The sequence below is a fragment of the Gorilla gorilla genome, chromosome 5, assembly GCF_029281585.2.
Source record: "Gorilla gorilla gorilla isolate KB3781 chromosome 5, NHGRI_mGorGor1-v2.1_pri, whole genome shotgun sequence".
Taxonomy (NCBI): domain Eukaryota; kingdom Metazoa; phylum Chordata; class Mammalia; order Primates; family Hominidae; genus Gorilla; species Gorilla gorilla.
The window spans coordinates 97,811,704-97,835,305 of record NC_073229.2 but is presented as its reverse complement, the minus strand read 5'-3'; the positions used below and the strand labels follow the sequence as shown (position 1 = coordinate 97,835,305).

At 39.9% G+C, this 23,602-nt stretch overlaps 1 protein-coding gene across 1 annotated transcript in view; it reads right to left on the bottom strand.

Moving 5' to 3' along the window:
- CD109 (CD109 molecule) overlaps positions 1-23,602 on the bottom strand; it is a 134,110-nt gene that overhangs the window by 92,920 nt on the left and 17,588 nt on the right. The window contains exons 3-5 of the mRNA XM_019028821.4: positions 14,122-14,150; positions 6,858-7,088; positions 920-1,045 (exon numbers count right to left, since the gene is read on the bottom strand). Of these exons, the coding sequence (XP_018884366.3) occupies positions 920-1,045; positions 6,858-7,088; positions 14,122-14,150 (386 nt within the window). The remainder of the gene's footprint in view (positions 1-919; positions 1,046-6,857; positions 7,089-14,121; positions 14,151-23,602) is intronic.

Below are 23,602 nucleotides of genomic sequence, written 5' to 3'. Positions count from 1 at the left end.
AAACACATCATACAAACACCCATAAAGATGCAGGGTGGCCATGAAGCAAATATTGAGAGTCCATTGTGCCTCCAGCACTGTTCTCATTCATACAGGTCAATTCACACACGAGTCCCACCTACCCAAGGCTCAGCAACAATGCTTAGAATAAGCTACAATTTCATGCATTGCATATTACATATCTTCCCCTTTAGATACAGAAAAAATTGATTATATTTATATGTTTATATGTCACATAAATACAGAAAAATATAAAGGTTTACATGTTATATACTAAATGACCAATTTATATCACATAAAACAGTTAAGTCTCATTGCTTTTTAAAATTGTTTCCATCCCATTGTGTTTATGTCTCATTCATTCCAACGAATGCCCCCCATTTAGATTTATATGCCATTTAATGCCCTCCATTTAGATTTCAGAGCTATACAAGTTGGCAGCAAGTAAAGGCAATAGGTGTAGAAGCTAGGGAAAAAGGATTGGGGAACAGCAGTCGGTGTGGCTATTTAAGTTACTGTTTCTTAAAACAAAGATAAAAGTAGGTTAATCTAATCACTCATTAGGAGTCATTATTCTAAGCATAAAATTTGCCAAATAATAGCTATGTGTTCATTACTTAGTTTTAAAATAATGCATGAAACAAATAAGTAAACATTGTGTACTAAAATGTCAAAATGTTTTAACCTTTAAACATCATATCATAGAAAAAGACAACAGTTATGAAAATTCTAATATGTTAGAATGAAAGCTAAATAAACCCTTGATAAACATCATAAATTAAAAATAAACCGTTTAAATTGTCTAAATGTTCACATTAATTTTTTTCTCTTCATTGTATAAATGACTTTGGAGATTTTCCCCCACCTGACCTAATTAAATCACTTTAACATTCCCCCAAAAAAATATATTTATACTCACATTCACTTGAACTTGAATAGACCAGTCACCAAGTATTGGATGGGAAGATAGCTGAAAAGTTTTGGAAATGACTCCAAGATCACTTTGTTGTGACAACCACTGTTGGATCAAATTTGATTTGGGGTCCTAAAATGAAAACCAGACATGTAAGTATGTAGAGGCTGCCCATGTGCATCTGTATCCTATCAGGTTAGGAATAATGCCTTGCAGCATTCCCACCCAGGTCCAGAACTTTACTCCGAAATACGGCACAAATATGGCTGGATGGCAGGATGTGAGGATGGAAAGGAGACAAATTAGAGATATATTAACCTAACAAAGTTAAAAGGTCTGGAAATGTGAGAGAGGAATCTAGGATGACTGCTGGAATGGCTTGGATGAATGCTGCATGAACATTTTGGAAAACGTAGGCTCTATATTACTAAAGAAGACAAATCAAAGTTTATTCTTTTCTCATATTTCTCCCGAGTTCATCTTGATTCTGCTCCACCTTTTAATTCCTGGCACCCTGTTTCCTCCTACATGAAACACCACAACATGTACATCACCAAACCCCTGGTGGCGGCAGTGGTGGTAGTAGTGTTAAAAGAAAATTTAACTGTAGAGATAACAGGCCCCATTTATTAAAGGCCCAATATGTGTCAGGCACTCTGCCTTATCTCTAATCATTACAATTCTCCTTTAGGACATGGTTATCCTCACTTTATAGTTGAGAAAACTGATGCCTGGAGAGGGAGGTACGCATTCAAGTGACTGGCATGACTCAATATTACAGCACCAGTGCATGATGAAATTCAGAATCCAAACTCATGTCTGCCTTTTAACTCAACAAAAGCATATTGGAGAGATGTTTAATCAAGGATATACGTGGAAAACACTTCATTCTTCCTATAACCTCCCAAACAACAATCCCTTCATGCAACATTTATCCAAGCCATTCCAGCAGTCATCCTAGATTCCTCTCTCACATTTCCAGACCTTTTAACTTTGTTAGGTTAATATATCTCTAATTTGTCTCCTTCTTTCCATCCTCACATCCAGCCACCATGTCCTATTTTCTAACTAAGGCAATTAATCTTCCCCCTCTAGTCTTGCCCTCTACAATACATCTTCCCCACTGCCAACAGTGTGATCCATCTGAAACGCAAATCTGAGAATGAGTTACAGTGGTTGAAATACTTGGCACAGTCCCTGGTATATAAAAAGCAGTGGCTATACACTTTTTATAGTCCCTAATTATAGTATATGATGATTATACTAGACCACTAGGTACCCATGGCTTTTGTTTGCCTACAGGAAGTCTACACTCCTTTGCCTAGTTTACAAGGCCCTTACTAATACTACTCCATCTACATTTCTAGGCTCATCTTCCTCCAAAAATACGGATTTGTTTGCAGTTTATTCCCAAAAGCCCATGCATGGAGGTCTCTGCAACTGCTGCATGGAAATCCCTCCCTTCCTTGTCCACTGGTGAAATCAGTTTCAGTTTCTTGCCTCCTATACATGCCTCCAATAGGCAGAGGTGACTTCTTCCTGGAAAGTCCCTAGTATATCTGGAGTTTATCTCTCTTGAATACATATTTTTGTTAAAGGCAGTAAAATATGTTTATTTTACATATTTTATTTTGCCAAAAATCTATATTTTATTATTCCCAACTAGACTGTGACTGAGAGCAGGGGTTGAATATTTTCCCTTAGACTTATCCTCTAAACTTTGCCTAGAAGTAGTGAGTGGGGCCAGTTATTAGAACAGAAGAAACCTCTCTTCCAGAGTGGAGATATGACAGTTAGGGGTAAGTACAATGCTGAGAACTGTGCAGAAAGCAGTCTAACAAGCCAGAAACCAATTGTGAAAACCAGAGACCAAAAGCAAGTCAAGAACAAGCAGGTCACTGTATCCTTGGCAAACTCCTGGGCCAGGCATTGTAATGGGCAGTTGGCCCTACTGTGCCTGCCACAGCATGATGCATGGGAGGAGTATGAAGTTCAAAGGCTCAGGAACAAAGGAAGAAATACAAATAGCCAATAAATATATGCTGTCTAGTAATTAAGGAAATACAAATGAAAACAATATTGTGTTTCTTCTGTCAGTCTGACAAAGATAAAAATAATAATAACAATAATTCTTGGTGTTACCTGAAGTGTAGGAAAATGGAATGTCCATATTCTACTGAAACATTATGGTAGTGAGGGCATACATTCCTCCTGGACAATGAAGTCTGAACTGACCTCACTGATGGCTTTGTACCTGGGGGATCTGGAGGGTTGGGGGAGAATGAGATAATTCCTCTGCTTTCCCAAGCCTGTCTTGGACCTAGGTCTAACTGTTACCAATAAGGCAGAGGGAGAGAATGCAGAAACACCAGAAGTCTACAAGGCACATCAGGATTTGAACCAGCCAAGCATAGTGATGTCACAGCGGAGCCCAGCATTTGCATGTGGCCATCTGCTGCTACGACACAGCCATGTACAGTATGAGCAATACCCCCGTCACAGCCAGAAAAGCTGCAGGCCAGAGATCCTGGAATAGTGGCCCCACATGCCCTTCGAGTCACCTTTAGATCGCTCTGGATCTCTGTCAGATGCCTCAACACAGCACACAGTACCTGATTGTCTCAAGCAGTAAGCTCCCTGGCTGGAGAATATGTTTGTGAGGACTATTTCTGGATTATGTGTGAAGAACATGTCTGTCCAGCCTGTAGAATTAGAGAATTCAAATCACTCAAATAAGGTAGCTTCCTCACCTGGCCAGCGGTCAGGTTCTGAGTTAGCCACCACTGCTCCAAAACAGAGTGTCAGGGCACAATAACAGGATATACCCCCAAGCCAATAACACCTGTTCCCCTACAAGATCATTCACCCGTACTAGCACCAACAACTTCTGGATGGAGAGGTCAGAGCAGGAGCCAGCCATGCCAGCTGCCATCGCAATGTCAGAGGCACTCAATTCCATTGTGTCAGGCCAAATTGGCTAGAGGAGGCCAGAAGCGTGGGAGACATAGGTTATGTTTTTTCTACTGCCAAAAGGCCTCGAAACTCCTTTCCCTCCTGAGAAGACCAGTTATTGGGGCATGCAAAATGAATAACACCCAAAGATGGCCTGCAGTCCCCAAGAACAACAATGAACACCCTGAAGGTGCTGTGACAGTCAGTATCTTAGCTACATCCTGCAGCCATTTCTGGCTGGGCAAGATGGGCCCCGTTAACTCTCAGGTGCACTTCTCCACATCAGCCTGCAGGTGGTGCTGTGCCAAGGAGTACAACTGTCTCAGTCAGGGGCTCCAGTTCAGGCTAAGTCCCAATTTTTTCTGAAAAGTTTTGCCAAGGCACCAATTATTCCACACTGAAAGATGTAGAAAATATCATAGACTTGTAAACCTGGCCAAAATGTCTGTTTTCAGCTGAAAGAGTTCACATTACTGCTCCCACCTGGCCTCTGCAAGTTACAAGGAGGAAGGCAGCTAGACCTAAGTCCACATTTGAGCATCACCTCCCAGGTACAGAGACAGGAGCATGGCCACCCCTCACTCACAGTTACAAAACACTTTGGGTTCCAGGCAGAATTTTAGTTTAAACTCCCCTCCCCTGGCCAAGAGGGTCATATCAGTACCAGAGCTAATAAGAGGAAAGTCTCTCTGAGCCCTTTCCAGAAAGCCAAACGTGGTCTGCTAAGTCCCAAACTGCACAGAAGAGCCCAAAGAATCTGCAAATCAAAGATTCAAAGGAAGATACTAGAGCAGAGTAGAGAGGCAGAACTATGAAAATGCACAGACTAATTATCCAGAACCAGCAGGGTTAGTTCTGGGTTAATGTCTAGAACAGGCAATTTATGCAGTGCTAACTTTTATTTGCCTGCAGTAGAAGGAAGCATTGAATGTAAACACCCAGAGATAGCCAGACATTTATTAAACCATCTATTGTACACATCCTTTCTGACATACAGTAAGCTCTCCATATATGTGGATAAATGATGAAAGATGGTATGAATGGAGTCAGTTCAACTCTGCTCAGGGGGGTGACATGAATTTAGAAATACTATTCACTATGTCAACCTGCTTTATAAACATTCCATTACATATCAAAGGCAAACTCTGAAATAATGCTAGTTCAATTCAAGAAATATGCATTGAACACCATGGCAACAAATGTGATACTGGCTACAAATATATCTTGGCTCAAAGTTAAATGTATACATGTTTATTTGATTGGGTTTTGTTGTTTTAATTTATAACAACAAATAAACTAAGAATAGGAAGATACCAAACTAAAAGGCCTACTTTACCTTCCACACTATGTTATTCATTAGAATATCTGGAGTAACCAATGTCCTGAGACTAAGGAGGTTCCCAGGACCAGAGACTTTTCAGTTTTAAAATCAGAGGCATCCCAGGCAGACTGGGATGTTAGTCACCCTATTTCCAAGTAATGATCAAATGTCCAGTGTTCTTCTCCATTTAAATATAGAAAACCAGGCCCAGCTGGATCTCAGTTGTCTTCAACTTGATTCTCACAGGAAAGCACTCAGTGTGCTAACCACAGTGCTCCAAATCGTCAGAGTATTAAGCAGCAGAGACAAAATTACTACCTTTCCAAAGGGGTTCCTAAAATAATAATAATGGCTAACGTTTAGTGAGCATGTACTATGTGCCAGACACAGTTCTAAATGGTTTACTTGAATTATCTCACTTAAGCCTCATAAAAACCTTCTGAGGTTTTATTATTACATATTTTCTAGATAAGGAAACTGAGGTTCTAGAAGGTTAATAAATTTACCCAGGATCACACAGCTAGCATCTAGCATCTATTCTTCTTAGAGCTGACAGTGATCCTTTAAAGATGTTAAGTTAGATTACATCAAGTCTCGCCTCAGAATTCTCCAGTGAATTCTCACTTCACTTAGCATAAGTTTCAAAGTGCCTATCATGGCCAATAAGGCCCTGCATGAGCCCCATCCTAACCCACCTACTTGTATAGGACCTCATGTCCTAGCACCTGTCCCCTCGCCCCGGGGCTCCAGCACACTGCCAGCTTGTTGTTCCTCCAATGCGCCAAACAAGCTCCCCCTCAGGGCCTTTCCATGTGCTTCCCCCTCTGTATGGGCTTATTTTCTTTTACTGCCTTTGGCTCTCTGCTCAAATCAGTCCTCCCAGACAACCCTAGAGAAAGCAACAAACATGCTGGGCGCAGTGGCTCACGCCTATAATCCCAGCATCTTTGGGAGGCTGAGGTGGGTGGATCACGAGGTCAGCCTGACCAACATTGTGAAACCCCGTCTCTACTAAAAATTCAAATTTAGGCAGACGTGGTGGCACATGCCTATAATCCCAGCTACTCAGGAGGCTGAGGCAGGAGAATCGCTTGAACCCAGGAGGCAGAGGTTGCAGTGAGCCAAGATCGTGCCATTGCACTCCAGCCTGGGCAACAAGAGTGAAACTCCATCTCTAAAAAAAAAAAAAAAGAAAGAAAGAAAGTAGCAAACACAAACTCTCTGTCTCTCACTCCCTTTTTCTCTCTCATACACACACACAAATACATACATATCTGTCCCTTTATAAATAGATATTTGTGTGTTTATTTATTATGTCTGTCTCCTACTACCCACTGAAAAATAAACTCAGGGTCAGCAGGGACTTAATCTCTTCTGTTCATTGCCCTATCGCTGTGCCTGGAACACAGAAGTTTAATAAATGTTTGACAACTGTATAAATCAATGAAGACGCCAGGCCTGGAACTCAAGCAGGTTGACTCTAGAGGCTGAGCTCTTAACCCAGTGCTGCATGCACCACCTTCTTTCCTATTAGAGGAGTTCCATGTTGGGAGGGAAGCTTATCTTAGGTGAATTCTAAGATATTCCAGTGTCAATAACACAAGCAGAACTTCCCAGAGGGGTTTAGTAAGATGGCTAGAATTCCTTGCTTCATTTCTGTCTGGCACTTACCTTAATGAGAATGTTTAAAGAGGTTTTGTAAGGCTTAAAATCTGAGAAGAGTGTAACAATGCGAAACTTCACTTCTTGCTTTGGCTTGTATAAGGCCTTGTCTGTCTGAATGAAGACAGATATTCTCTTGGTCTCAAATGATAAGCGGGTACTATTAGAGAATAAAATCTCATCCTGGGTACGTCCGGTTACACGTAGCTCATAAATCTCATCTGCACTGTTCAGAGGTAGCTGGGGGGAAAAAGAGATCACACATCAAGGTCTCATTATTTTACCTCAAAAATGTTTTAATTGCAAGTTAGAATTAAAAAAGTAAATACACAGTATTATCAAAAGTAACTGCGATGTTGAAAATTTGCCCCTCCCAGGCATCAGAGTTAAACAATTTGTTTTCCCTCTTTTAACTTCCTGCAGTTTGCTCTCCAGTTACATCACAGGGCTCCTGGAATGGGGGACACATAGCCCACTGCTCTCCCTCAGCAGGAGTCACCTTGCCATTTCCTATTCCAAGTGCAAATTCATCCTCCCTAACAGTTATTGCAGGTCAGAATATCTAACATCCTTCAACCTTCTTTTCCACGCTCACCCTATTTGAGGCATTCAGCTGATGAAAGGCTCTTCTGCACAAAATTTGTTTCTTGCTATATTCTCTCAACCTGTTTTCTAAGATGCATTCTCCTAATGCATCTTGCACATATGTGTCATAGTCTTGGTAGGGATGATGATGCTGCTACTTCTACTACTACTATTAATAGCAGAAATCCTTCCCGGGCACGGTAACTCACACCTGTAATCCCAGCACTTTGGGAGACCAAGGCAGGCAGATCACCTGAGGTCAGGAGTTTGAGACCAGCCTGGCCAACATGGTGAAACCCCATCTCTACTAAAAATACAAAAATCACCCAGGTGTGGTGGCATGTGCCTGTAGTCCCAGCTACTCCAGGAGGCTGAGGCAGGAGAATCGCTTGAACATGGAGGTTGCAGTGAGCCGAGATCGTGCCACTGCACTCCAGCCTGGGCAACAGAGCGAGAATTTGTCTCAAAATAATAATAATAATAATAATAATAACAATAGAAGTCCTACCTTCTAGCATTAGCAGACCAGAGCCATACTGAGCAGTTTGCCTGCACTATATCATTTTAATTCACAACAATCCCTCAGGTGGATATTCTTATTAAAATCATTTCAGACACACACACTACACACACACACACACACCTTGATGTGGTAATTTTAAAATATGTCCAAAAATTCTCTGACTTTAGTCCCTTCAAAAGGTGAAGCCTAATTCCCCAGACTTAGTGATTTCTTTCTAAATCCTAGAATTAGGCTATGTCAGAAAAAGAATACCTCCTTCCCTGTTGTCTCTCTTTCTCGCTTGGATCACTCACTCTGGAGGAAGCCAGAGTGGTGTGGTAAGGACACTAGAGAAGTCTGTGGAGAGGCCAACATTGGGAGGAACCAGGGCCTCCCACCAACCACCAACAACCACGTGTCAGCCTAGTGAATGAGCTGCCTCACAGAATATGTTAGCCCTGATGCAGCCTTCAGATGACTGCAGCCCTAGCTGATATCTTGATTGCAACCTCGTGAGACTCCAAGTCAGAAATGCCCAACCATATTGCTCCCAATTCTTCACCCACAAAGACTGTGAGAAGTAATAAAAGTTTAATTTATTGTTGTTTGAAGCAAAGTTTTAGAGTTACTTAGTAATAGATAACTAGCATGCTTGACTTTTAGTTGATTTTCATATTAAAACTGAGGTCCCGAAACTATATCCTGACTCATTTTTGCAAATAAGTTTTGTCTACAGATAGCTCAAAGGGGATTTTCCAATAATAGCAGACATCAGAATGCTATCAATGTGGTTAAGAATATGAAGAAAGTGCAAGAAACCACTGTCAACAATAAAACGGTCAGCAGCAACTATTTAGGGAGAAGAGTACTGATATCTGCAATTTACTTGGAAATACATTTAAAAATAAGATGAACTAATGGATGGATAGAAAGATGGGTAGATGGATAGATGTATGACAGAGCAAGTATAGTAAAATGTTAATGGTAGACCCTAAGTGGCAAGTATAGGAGTGTTCATTATGAAACATTTTCAAGTTTTTTGTATATTTGAAAAGTTAATAATAAAATGTTAGGAAAAACAATCAGTATGTCACCTTCAAATGACTTCTGGTGTCAATTTTTGCTTTTCTTCAATAAAGAAGTGTTTTGTTTTGTTTTGAGACGAACTCTTGCTCTGTTGCCCAGGCTGGAGTGCAGTGGCTCAATCTCAACCCCACCTCTTGGGTTCAAGCGATTCTCCTGCCTCAGCCTCCCAAGTAGCTGGGACTACAGGTGTGCACCACCATGCCTGGCTAATTTTTGTATTTTTAGTACAGAAAAGGTTTTACCATGTTGGCCAGGCTGGTTTCGAATTCCTGACCTCAAGTGATCCACCCACCTCGGCCTCCCAAAGTGATGGGATTATACATGTGAGCCACTGCGCCCAGCCTAAAGAAGTGTTTATTGAGCACCCTTTGTGTACCAGGACGTCCTAGGTACTTGGGATACAACATGAACCAAAGACCTGCGCCCTGGTAGAGCAGAGTCTAGCCTGGAACTTGCAAACTTAAATTCTATTTTCTCAAGTGATACTTCAGTCCTCAGACTCTTTGAATCAGATTTCCGAATACTATAAACAAGAAAATACATACACCAGGAACCAGAATATTATATGCTTATAAATGGCATCAATTTCTAAATATTTCATGTTTAAAAATATATTTGATGGGATTGCTCTTCATGATTTGATATGTTTATCATTTTTAGTGGCACAGAGGCCCCAGAACAGATGCTAGATTGAAGACTGATGTCAAATTAATGACACAGAGGCCTAGAGCTAAAGAAGCCTATTAACCACAAGCAGCCTAAAGGGTCAGAGAATTAAAATAAACGCAAATATGCCCGAAAACATTTTATTCTACCTCCTACTCTATCCTCCTTCAGGGAGCTGACACGGACTCAGGGGAAACATTACTGACTATCTTCCTGCTCCTTTGGGTTACCTTAACTAATTTGCTTTTTTAACTTTTCCCCGTTAAAAACCCCACCTTGCCATATATAAAATTTAGGTAATTTGGGATCCTCAAAGACTCAGTGTTAGTCCCAGGGCAGGCCACCCAGAGATGACAATATGGGCCTTGGTGAATCATTAGACCTGGGTGCCTGTATGAAGCATGGGGTATCACCACATGTCTCGGGGTGTCACCACGTACTCTGGGTGGTGCTCCAGAGTCTTGTGGTGTCAATGCAGACCTCGGTGCTCCATGGTTAACAATGGGGGCGCATAATGAGACTGCAGAAAAGATTATTGACTTTAAGCAATTTTTATAAAAGTTTCTCTCTCTGTGCCAGATCTGGAGTGGGTTATAACCTGCCCACAGCAGAGTGGACACCATGAGGTAACAGAAGCTCCTGCATCTTTACTGGTAAATTGCCTTCTGCCTTCTTGGGGCCACAGTTACTGAAAAAGGTTCCCGAAATTGGTGGGGGAAAGGGGGAAAAAAAGCTGTTCCTTGATAAGTGATTTCCATGGCTCTTAAACAGGAGTCAATTATTTACCCACAGAGATTTTGGACTCCTTGACCAGAGGGCACAGGGCTGGAGGAAGGTGCAGTTCCCACAGTGAGAGGCTGTCTGAAAGCAGGACAAGAGTCTGGGAATTGACAATATCCCAAAGCTTTGACCAACAGAATACCAATCAGCCTCTGGATTGGGTGTGTTGACTCTCACTTAGGCACGTCTATTTCGTGTATACATAAATGCAAACTCTCTGAGATGATAGCTCTCTGCCTAGGATACATAAGGTAAGCACATTCAAAAACATTCTTGCTAGACAATACATAAGGATTATTTATTCTAATCTGGGCTGTCTAAAGCCATTTCACCTTCTCTGAAAGATTCACTGCTGTAAGGAAACTGAGACAACACAATAGTATTTAGCCTCATATACTTCAGGAATAATGCCAGTTACCAAACATAACGGAGACAATTTTTCAAAATAAAATTGAGAAATCTAAGATGATAGTTTCCATTAAAAATATATTAGTAATTATACTTACACATTAAAAACATTTCTAATCAAATAAAACCACTCCTTCATTTGACAAAGAGAACAAAAGAAGTTTTTCTGCCATATTGTGTACAAAACAATATTTATATTGTCTCAATTTATGTTTTTTATTTACTTCATATTGGGGGTTATTTTAGTGTCTTGAAGTACAATGAGTAAATCAGAAATAAAAAACATTTGTGTTAACACACTCTTGAAATATTTATATTTTACACTAAAACGCCATAAAGACCTTAAAAATAATTTAAAATATTACACTTACAAATGTCAGAATGCAAGTGCACTTTAAAAGGTGGTTCTATTCACAGGTATGTTCTCACTGGGGGAAAAAAAAGTTGGTTCTGCTTTAATTGAAAACTCATTAAAATGCAGAGCCTTCTTTTTTTGTCAAGCATTATCAAATTTGTCCATACACTTTATTTCTAAGTCTTTCATACTGTGCTTTACTAAAAAGAGATACACTCCAAAATATAATCTCTAATAAAGCTTTCAATAGATAATAGCTATATTTATATACAATTGAAATGACATAATATTTAAGACAAATACTAGACGTCAGAGTTAGTATTTCATATACTTAAGACTTAAAAGAAGTATAGTAGGCTGGGCTCAGTGGCTCGCGCCTGTAATCCCAGGACTTTGGGAGGCCGAGGCAGGCAGATTACCTGAGATTGGAAGTTCAAGACCAGCCAGACCAACATGGCGAAACTCTGTCCCTCCTAAAAATACCAAAAAAAATTAGCTGGGCATGGTGGTGCATGCCTGTAATCCCAGCTACTCGGGAGGCTGAGGCAGGAGAATCTCTTGAACCCGGGAAACGGAGGTTGCAGTGAGCCGAGATCGTGCCACTGCTCTCCAGCCTGGGCAACAAGAGAGAAACTCTGTCTCAAAAAAAAAAAAAAAAAAAAAAAAGAAGTGTAGTAGACAAATTTCTAGTTAATATTAGCTCAGACACGTACAGTTTATACTAGTATCATTGAAAGAAACTCTCATGCCCTTGCCCCGCCTTCTCCGTTCAGCCTTTCTACACTTCCGGTATGTGAAACTGCAAACTCCTTTGAGGAAACCAGACAATTATTGTGCTTTAGGCTGTGATTCCTGAGCTTAAACCCCACCCTCCTTCTGCTATAGAGCAAATATATGACACAGGATTTATTTTCATCTTACCACTGGAATACCCTTTCAACAAAGTTCTGCGCCCAGGCACTGGGGCCAGTATCTAATGTTTTAGGTTATTTTAATGCAATCTAATGTTTTATTGCCACAAAGATTGCAGGGTTTTTTTCCCCCACTTCTGCCTGCTTATGCCTTTTTTCTTCCACTTTCTATTATTAGCAGCAGTATATTTCTTAGGAAAGAAAGTACAAATATAATATGTAACAAACAGAATAGATATAGCATACTAAGTAATTTTTATAAAGTATTGTTTGAGAGTATAATATTCTCTATGAACCCCCCAAAATAAATGTGGTTTCTGAATGTGCTTGACAAGTAACTTTCAAAAGGTTCTAAGTGGGCCAGGCGTGGTGGTTCACTCCTGTAATCCCAGCACTTTGGGGGACCAAGGCAGGAGAGATGCTTGGGCCCAGGAGTTTGAGACAAGCCTGGGCAACATAGGGAGACCTGTTTCTACAAAAAATAAAAAATCAGCCAGGCATGGTGGCACATGCCAGTAGTCGGGAGGCTGAGGTGAGAAGATTGCTTGAACCTGGGAGACTGAGGCTGCAGTGAGCCATGATTGTGCCACTGAACTCCAGCCCGGGCAACAGACCAAGACCTGTCTCAAAAAAAAAAAAAAAAAAAATTTAAGGTAATGAGCGAACCTGGCTTATGAGGTAATGCTGATACTAATCAAGTATACAATGTGTCAGGGCCTAAGTCATTAGTCCTCTGTTCTCAGAAAAGTACATATATCAAACTGCACCTGATGTTGGATGCTGTGGTTTACTATACTGTACATTAAGCATGTAAAGCCTCAAAACGAAGCATAGTAATGAAAGTATAAACTTCCAAATCAAAGCTATAGGAAGATTCATCCACAAACATTTAATAATAAGGTTTTATGAATCTCTCAACAAAATAATAACTCCTTTCCATTTCTATAGCAAGTGCTATAACACTTCCACATCTCATTTCACTCCAGGACATGCTGTGAGATAAAGATGGTATCTTCATTCTCTTTTCCAAGGCCAGGGCTATGGTGAGGTGAGTGAGGCACTTGTCTAAGGTGCAAAATTTAAGGGGGTACCAAAAAATTTAGCAATCAAGAAAATAATATTTTAATACAATATTTTAAAATATCAAAATTAATGCAAAAAATTATAAACAAAGAAGTCGAAGTTTTAAACAAAGACAGGGTCAATATTACTGATTTTTCCTTTTGCCTCAAGTTCTAGTATGTCTCAGCATGGCACTGCTCTTTTCAAGCACAAGGAAACGGAGGAGCAGAGTTCCACACTAGAAGGCTCATTACGACAGAAGCAGGAGCAAACCAGCCCAGATGCCTTGTTTTTTTTAACTTTTATTTTAAGTTCAGGGGTACAAGTGCAGGTTTGTTACATAGGTAAACTTGTGTCATGGGGGTTGTTGCACAGATTATTTCATCACCCAGTTGCTAAGCGTAGAACCCATTAGCTATTTTTCCTGATCCTCTCCCTCCTCCCTCCCTCTACCCTCCAGTAGGACCCAGTGTCTGTTGTTCCCCTCTATGTGTCCATGTGTTCTCATCATTCAGCTCCCACTTATAAGTGAGAACATGTGGTGTTTAGTTTTCTGTTCCTATTTTAGTTTGCTAAAGATAATGGCCTCCAGCTCCATCCATGTTCCTTCAAAGGACATGGTCTCGTTCCTTTTTATGACCAGTCCAGATTTCTGTGCTAATAGTCCAGGCCAGTTTCCTTCAGTGAAGTCTTCTATTTTACAAGAGGAAAATCTCTGCCAAGAGTTTGAAGAGCCTCATAATCAATCTCCTTGAAATAATATTACTCATAAATAATCTGAAGGCTGAACTAAACTCAAGCCAAACTTACATGAAATGTGAAATGTGTGAATTGACATAAAAACCAATAAAATATTAATTTATTTAGTTCACTGATACAATATATTTCTGAAACCAAATTTTTTAAATGGATACTTACTGATGGAAGAGTAAGTGTCTTAAAAGAGCCTACAAGGAAAACAGAAAAGAAAACAGAGTTAGCACAATTTGAATATGATGATAGAATACAAACCTTCCAAAACTCTCCCAATACTCTTACATGTGTAGGTGGAATCATAAATACATTTGGTGAAACCAAAATGACATTTAAATGCCCAGAAGACCCAAGAAATTATTACATATCTTTGTGCCAAACAATTAAAAATCAGGATTAAAAGGGTATCAGTGGGCAAACCCAAAAAACATTAGGTTCTGCTTCTCTTTGCCATTATCATTTTTGTTGTCGTTGTTGCTGCTGCCCTTGTTGCTATTTCAAGGTTATACGTGCTTGCGGGACACTTCACACACTGTACAGAAGTAGTCTGAGGTTTATTTCTTGTCCTCATACGCTCGTGATAAAGGAAGAAAGGAAGGCATTAGTCATGTCAGGGGTGAGCTGGGACTCATAACTGACTCATGAGTACTGGGGTGATGCAGACTTTTTTCGTGTAAAGTTTCTATACATAGGACTGCTAATTAAACTCATGCCAATTTCTCATCAGATCTATTTATTTCAAGGGGAAAAATGGTTTCATGTTAAAAATAAAAGAGAACTTGTCCAAAGTTCCTATCGAAGATGGCAGGCCCTTGGGAAATAAAATGGAGCAAAAGATGGTTTTAAAGAGAGAGAAGGAAATAATAGGCCCCAGTTCCTTCATTCATTTAAAAACTAGCACAATGTGCAAAACAGATGTGGTCCCTCTCCTTCAGGAAGCCAAATGGGTCTATCATGTGAGAGCAGAGGCACCAGAGCACAGCACAGTACACAGCAGGGGTTAAGCTAGCAGCATCTGGAATCAGACCACATCAAGAATTTGATATGTACTGGCCCTGTCCTTGAACAAATTGCCTGATTCTCTAGCTCAATTTTTTTCATCCATAAGATGAGGATGCTAATAATCATATCAATCTCATGAGGTGGTTATAAGGAATACGTATGTTGATACCTGTAAAGCATATAGAACAGTACGTGACACATAGAAAACACTTGAAATATGTTAGCTATTATAGTGTCAAAAAGCTTGAAGAGTTTTCCATTGGGGATGTCATATGCCCCTATAGACGTGGTCTTCAAATTTTTATGATAGAGTACTCCATCAATAAAAATATTTAGTATACCTTACCAATGTCAAATTAGATTGATAAAATTATATACACGTATTTTCTCAACCAAAATATTAAACATTAGAAAAACTTTATAGCCAGGCACAGTGGCTCACACCTATAATCCCAGCACTTTGGGAGACTGAGGCAGACAGAACACCTGAAGTCAGGAGTTAGAGACCAGCCTGGCCAACATGGCAAAACCCCATCTCCACTAAAAACTACAAAAATTAGCCAGGCATAGTGGCACACCTGTAGTCCCAGCTACTTGGGAAGCTGAGGAAGGAGGATTGCTTGAACCCAGGAGGTGGAGGTTGCGGTTGAGCTGAGATCACATCACTGCACTACAGCCTGGGCAACAGAGCGAGACTCTGTCTCAAAAATCAATCAATCAATCAATAAAAAGAAAAAGAGAAACACTTTAACTTCTTAGCTTTGCTTAATAAAATAATAGAAATAAAAATTACTGGCCGGGCGTGGGTGGCTCATGCCTGTAATCCCAGCACTTTGGGAGGCCGAGGCGGGTGGATCATGAGGTCAGGAGGTCGAGACCATCCTGGCTAACATGGTGAAACCCCATCTCTACTAAAAATACCAAAAATTAGCCGTGTGTGGTGGCGGGCGCCTGTAGTCCTAGCTACTCGGGAGGCTGAGGCAGGAGAATGGTGTGAACCCAGGAGGCGGAGCTTGCAGCGAGCCAAGATCGTGCCACTGCACTCCAGCCTGGGCTACAGAGGGAGATACTGTCTCAAAAAAAAAAAAAAAAAGAAATAAAAATTACTACATTGTCTACTTCCATCCTTATAAATGGTCTTATATACTCTTAGACGTGTGCACACTCACTTTGAAGACTACCACCCCAGTGGGCCTCCATGAAATACAAGTATGTTTTCAGGAACAGATAAGTAATTCATCACCATCACTTACCACCTAGCACAGATCAGTTCATCTAATAACTGTTATCATAGGAAGCAAAGAGCAAGACTCTTAAATAACAGGATATTGAACATGGTGTTTCAAAAAGGTGAAGAAGGAAGTATCGTGGAACAGATATACATAGTACAGGTAAGACAAGGAGCACATTGGAGGGACGAAGGGAAGGCACCTAGAGAAGATGATGCCAGTGTCTAGGGTTGTAGGATATGGAGAAATTAGGCATATGAGCAAGGAGGGGTACAATGTTACAGGCAGAAGAGCAGCAAATGCAAAGCAGTGGAGATCAACCTGAGTCTACCAAACCAAAGAGCTGGGTGAGCAAAGACCACAGCCAGAAAGAGAGCAGTAGCCAGGAGGCCTGGCCCTATCAAAAGGGGGTCTTTGGATAAGATGAGGCCTCACCAGGATTATCCCAGTTGACACTGTTATTCCAGCATCCTGATTTAGCATTTGTCCTGGATCTTTTTTTGGTTAGCAAAATATTATTCTAGGATGGGTTTAATGTGCACATAAATTAACTTTGAAAATGTTTTATTCTTTTTTAATTGACAAGTAATAATTGAATATATTTATGGTATACGACATACAGATGATAGATGTATGCCTTATGGAATGAGGTATAACTTATGGAATGGCTAAACCACACTATTTAACATGTGCCTTACCTCACATAACTACTTGTGGAAAGGAACAATTAAAATCTACTCTCAGCAATTTTTAAGTATACAATATGTTGATATTAACCATAGTCACCATGCTGTACACTAGATCTCTTGAAATTATTCCTCCCGTATAACTGAAATTTTGTGTCTATTGACCAACATCTCCCCATTCCTTTCACTTCTGGTAACTGCCATTTTACCCTTTGTTTCTATGAGTTCATCTTTTTTTTACCCTCCACATATAAGTGAGATCATGCAATATTTGTTTTTCTGTGCTTGGCTTATTTCACTTAACATAATGTCCTCCAAGTTCATCCATGTCACTGAAAATGACAAGACCTCCTTCTTTTTACATTTTTTTGTTTAAAAAATGGCTGAATAGTGTTCCATTACGTATATATACCACACTTTCTTTATCCATTTATCCATTGATGGACACTGACATCGATTCCATATCTTAGATATTGGGAATAATGCTGCAGTGGATGTGGGGGTGCAGCTATCTCTTCAACATACTGATTTCATATCTTTGGATATACACCAGTTGTACTTTGGGAGTATCTTACCTTGTAGGAAGAAACTTCTGTTCATTAAGCTTACTTTTAATGGGAAAGACTTATTATATTCTATACTGAATTGAAGTGAAATTGAAAAGCCCTAGGATATTTCAGCAAGTAAACTTGGTAAAACTTTCAAAGGAACCATAAATAGAGACAATTTACTGGACAAATTTTGTCCTGTAAAAACATTTGTTGAAGAGAAGCATGGGGCTCTGCAAGTAGACCCTGTGAAATATTTGGGCTGAAACATTTAAACATTGCAATACGGGGGTGTTGGGGGATGGAATTGAGAATACCATCCATGTAGCAGAATTTGTTCTGATCTTATCAGGTACCTGAGCATGTGTGGAGAGAGTGTTTTCTTAATTTAAAATATTATGGTCAGATCACTTGAATAATAAAATAAATAATGGGTTACAACCTACTGAATACAACAAGAATCTATGAGTTCATGCTGATGTACAATTAAATATATGACTGAGTGAAAGAGAAGAAAGAGTTATTCCTTACCACAGAATTCCAACTAATAAATGTAGAAGGAATCGTGGAATTCAAAAACTATCGTGGAATTCACAACTATCACAAAAATAATGGCAATAATCATCAATCTAGCGTGTATAGGCTAAATGAGAATTGTGAGAAATAATAAACCATTGTTGTTTTAATCTACTAAATCTGGGGGCAGCTTGTTTCACAGCAACAGTTGACTGGAACACTTCAGAAATGAGCAAGATTAACTAGCAACTCTTTAAAGCTGCTCAGTCACATACAGGAGCCTCTAAATACATGTGGCTATTGAGCCACTGAAATAAGCAGCAAGTGTAAAATACACCCCATATTTCTGAGACTTACAACCAAAAAAAATGTAAAATGTCGTGTCAATAATTTTATAGGGATTAAATGTTGAACTAATAATACTTGTAAATTATTGGGTTAAATAAAATATATTATTACAATTAATTTCACCTGTTTCTCTTTTTTTAGTGCAGCTACTAGAAAATTTCCAATAACTTATGTAGTTGACTTATACTTGTATTGGACAGAACTGGTCACGGGGATAGAAGACTTAAATTTGTGTTTAGCAACAATGAAACAACCAACAGATCAGACAGAATACAATTTTTTAGTTATATGAATAAAATAATAATAATAGTACATACCACTTACAGAGTGTTCTAAAGCATTACATACATTGAGTTTAAAGCTCACAACAATACTATTAAGTATTATTACCCTTATTTTACAAATGAGAACACTGAGACATAGAGATGTGAAATGACTCGCCCAGGGTCACACAGACAAAAAGTAGTGGGGCCAAGCTTCTGACCCTGACCACCTGACTCATGGGCCTGAGCTCTAAACCACTGCTCTGCACTGACTCTGAATATAAAAAAAAAAAATAGTTGTATGCACATCAATCAATGTGATACATCATATCAACAGAATGAAGGGCAAAAACTACATGATCATTTCAATTGATAATTTAAAAAAATTTGATAAAATTCAGCACCTCTTCATGATAAAAACCCTCAAAAAAACTGCATATAGAAGGAACATACCTCAACATAAAAAAAGCCATATATGACAGACCCACAGCTAGTATGATACTAAACGGGGAAAAACTGAAAGCCTTTCCTCTAAGATCAGGAAGACGACAAGAATGCCCACTTTCACCACTGTTACTCAACATAGTACTGGAAGTCCTAGCTAGGGCAATCAGACAAGAGAAAGAAATGAAGGCCAGGCAAATTGGAAAGGAAGAAGTCAAATTATTCTTGTTTGCAGATGATATAATATTTTTAATTAATTTATTTTTTAAAGATAAATAGACACAGGGTCTCCCTATGTTGCCCAGGCTGGTCTCAGACTCCTGGGCTCAAGTGATGTGGCCCTCCTCCACCTCCCAAAGTGCTGGGATTACAGGCATGAGTCACCACGCCCAGCCAATATGATCTTATATTTGGAAAAACCTAAAGATGCCACCAAAACACGATTAGAACTGATAAACTCAGTCTAGTTGCAGGATACAAAATCAACATACAAGAATCAGTAGAAGCCAGGCGTGGTGGCTCACACCTGTAATCCCAGCACTTTGGGAGGCCGAGGCGGGCGGATCACGAGGTCAGGATATCTAGACTGTCCTGGTTAACACGGTGAAACCCCGTCTCTACTAAAAATACAAAAAATTAGCCGGGCGTGGTTGCAGGCGCCTGTAGTCCCAGCTACTTGGAAGTCTGAGGTAGGAGAATGGCCTGAACCCGGGAGGCGGAGTTTGCAGTGAGCCGAGATTGCGCCACTGCACTCCAGCCTGGGTGACAGAGCGAGACTCCATCTCAAAAAAAAAAAAAAAAAAATCAGTAGAATTTCTATATGCCAGCAGTGAACAATCTGAAAAAGAAATCAAGAAAGTAATCCCATTTACAATAGCAGCAAATAAAGTTAAATACCCAGGCATTAACTTAATCAAAGAAGTGAAAAATCTGTACAATGAAAAGTATAAAACACTGATGAAAAAAATTGAAGATGACACCAAAAAAATGAAAAGATATTCCATGTTCATGGATTGAAATTATCAATATTGTTAAAATGTCCATGCTGCCTAAAGCAATCTATAGATTTAATGCAATCTCTATCAAAATACCAATGGCATTCTTCACAGAAATAGAAAAAACAATCCTAAAATTTTTATGGAACCACCAAAGACCCAGAATAGCCAAAGCCATACTGAGAAAGAAAAAAAAAAAGGAGGAATCACATTACCTGACTTCAAATTATGCTACAGAGCTATAGTAACCAAAACAGTATGATATTGGCATAAAAACAGACATATGACCAATGGAACACAATAGAGAAGCCAGAAACAAATCCATACACCTACAGTGAACTCATTTTTGACAAAGGTGCCAAGAACATATATTGAGGAAAAGATAGTCTCTTCAATAAATGGTGCTAGGAAATCTGGATGTCCATATGCAGAAGAATGAAACTAGACCCTGTCTCTCACCATACACTAAAATCAAATCAAAATGGATTAAAGACTTAAACCTAAAACCTAAAACTGTGAAACTACTAAAAGAAAACTTTGGAGGGACTCTCCAGGACACTGAACTGGGCAAAGATTTCTTGAGCAATATCCCACAAGCACAGGCAACCAAAGCAAAAATCGACAAATGGGATCACGTCAAGTTAAAAAGCTTCTGTGCAATAAAGGAAACAATCAACAAAATGAAGATACAACTCAGAAGGAGAGAAAATCTTTGTAACTACTCATCTCACAAGGGATTAATAACCAAAACACATAAGGAGCTCAAATTACAGGAAAAAATCTAATAATCCAATTAAAAATGGGAAAAAGATCTGAATAGACATTTCTCGAAAGAAGACATACAAATGGCAAACAGGTATATGAAAAGGCCCTCTCAACACCATTGATCATTAGAGAAATGCAAATCAAAACTACAATGAGATATCATCTCGCCCCAGTTAAAATGGCTTTTATCCAAAAGACAGGCAGTAACAAATGCTGGTGAGGATGTGGAGGAAAGGGAACCCTCGTACACTGTTGATGGAAATGAAAATTAGCACAACCACTATGGAGAACAGTTTGGAGGTTCCTCATAAAACTAAAAATAGAGCTACCATACAATCCAGCAATCCCACTGCTGAGTATATACCCAAAAGAAAGGAAATCAGTATATCAAAGAGCTATCTGCACTCCCATGTTTGTTACACCACTGTTCATAATAGCTAAGATTTGGAAGCAACCTAAGTGTCCATCAACAAATGAATGGATAAAGAAAATGTGGTACATGTACACAATTAAGTACTACTCAGCCATAAAAATGAATGAGATCCTGTCATTTGCAACAACATGGATGGAACTGAAGCTCATTATGTTAAGTGAAATAAGCCAAACACAGAAAGACAAACTTTGCATGTTCTCACTTATTTGTGGTAGCTAAAAATTAAAACAATTGAACTAATAATGGAGATAAGAGTGTAGAAGGATGGTTACCAGAGGCTGGGGAGAGTCACGTGAAGGGTTAGGGAGCAAGTGAGGATGGTTAATGGGCACAAAAAATAGTTAGAAAAATGAATAAGACCTAGTATTTGATAGCACAACAGGAGGACTGTAGTCAATAACAATTTAATTGTACATTTTTAAATAACTAAAATAGTATAACTGGATTGTTTGTAACACAAAGGACAAATGCTTGAGGGAACGGATACCCCAGTTACTATGATGTGGTTGTTGACAATGCATGCCTGTTTCAAAGTATCTCATGTACCCTGTAAATATATACACCTTCTATGTATCCACAACAATTAAAAATTAAAAAAAGAATCAGTTGTATAGTTGGTTTTATTATACATATCTTTTTTTTTTTTTTTTTTTTTTTGGAGACAGGGTCTCACTCTGTCACCCAGGCTGGAGTACAGTGGTGCAATCATAGCTCACTGCCACCCCAAACTCCTGGACTCAAGCAATCCTCCTGCCTCAGCCTCCCCAGTAACTAGGACTACAAGCACAGGCCACCATGCCTGGCTAATTTTTTTTACTTTTTTGTAGAAATGGGGGCTCATTATGTTGCCCAGGCTGCTCTCAAACTCCTAGGCTCAAGTGATCCTCCCACCTTGACTTCCCAAGGCCCTAGGATTACAGATGTGAGTCACCGTGCCTCATCACTGGTTTTTTGTTTGTTTTTGAGACAGAGTCTTGCTCTGTCACCCAGGCTGGAGTGCAGTGGCACAATCTCAGCTCACTGCAACCTCCACCTCCCGGGTTCAAGAGATTCTCATGCCTCAGCCTCCCATGTAGCTGGGACTACAGGCAAGCACCATCACAGCTGGCTAATTTTTTGTGTTTTTAGTAGAGACAGGGTTTTGCCATGTTGGCCAGGCTGGTCTCGAACTCCTGACCTCAAGTGATCTGCCCGCCTCAGCCTCCCAAAGTGCTGGGATTACAGGCGTGAGCCACCGGATCCAGCCTTGTGCCTCACCATTGTTTTTATTATACATATCTTTGATTATAGTAAAAGTTCCACTGCCTGTATAGCCTGTTTGTATATGTTGCTATCACCGCTTCCTCAATCATGGATGTTCAAAATCTCAATCATCTTGAACTCTTTTCTCTCCTCAACTCTAAGTTTATCACTCACCAAAACCTGTGGTTTCTTCTTCCATGAAGTTTCTCTTAGAAGAAACTTAGAGTTATACTCCAAGCACTGCAGTAGCGGAGCTAACTCTAAAATATTTTGTCATACAAGAACTCTGAAAAGGATATAAAAACGAAAGACTTTCCCAACTCATGTCAATTCTTCACACTACACAGTTTTGACATGTTTGAAGTTGATTCCAAGATCTGAAACATTCCTCTTCAAAGGAAAGTTAAACAGTAGCCAACTCTGAGACGGTAATTACAATGCAGGTTTACTAAGGAGTATTCGGTGGATCAGCACCTGCAGAAGAGAAAGGGGGAAACTGCACTAGGGGAGACAGCAGTGGGGCTGCAATGCAGGCTCCAAAGAGGCATCCACCAGGGCAGCTCAGAAGCAGTCAGGGCCAGTGAGAGTTGTCCTGAACTGGAGCGAAAGGGCTGGACCTCCATACCCCACGTCAATCAGTCACATAATACAGGCCATCCCCAGGAGGGAGGCCACCATGGGCAAGGCAATTCTCTAGCTGATACGATCATCAGAGACAACTGGCTCTGAAGGCAGCCGGGCACAACACTCCTAGCAGCTTTCGGGAAAAAGTCCTTCATCCCTAAAGAGCGATCTGGGCCCTAAAACACAGCATCCACCACAATGTCCCACACTGGAATAAAATAGAAACAAACTGCAGTGAGCTTCGCCCCAACAAACCAGCACCCTCTATTATTGAGAGTTACTTATTTTTCATTGTATTAAGATAAATCATCAGGGGTTGACTATTATGCTAGCTCCATAACTGGAGGAAGCAATGTGCTTCCTTCCTGCCCTGGTCTGATACCAGCTACCACCCACCAGCAGCAAATTTACAAAGATGAAGAACGACGGGGGAGGGGTGGTAATTTATTTTTATCCAATGACATCAGCAAGGAGAAAGTAAAAAAACAGTTGGGAGTCTACAATCCAAATAAGGCTCTCGGAGATTGACTAATTGGAGGCCAAGCATTCTG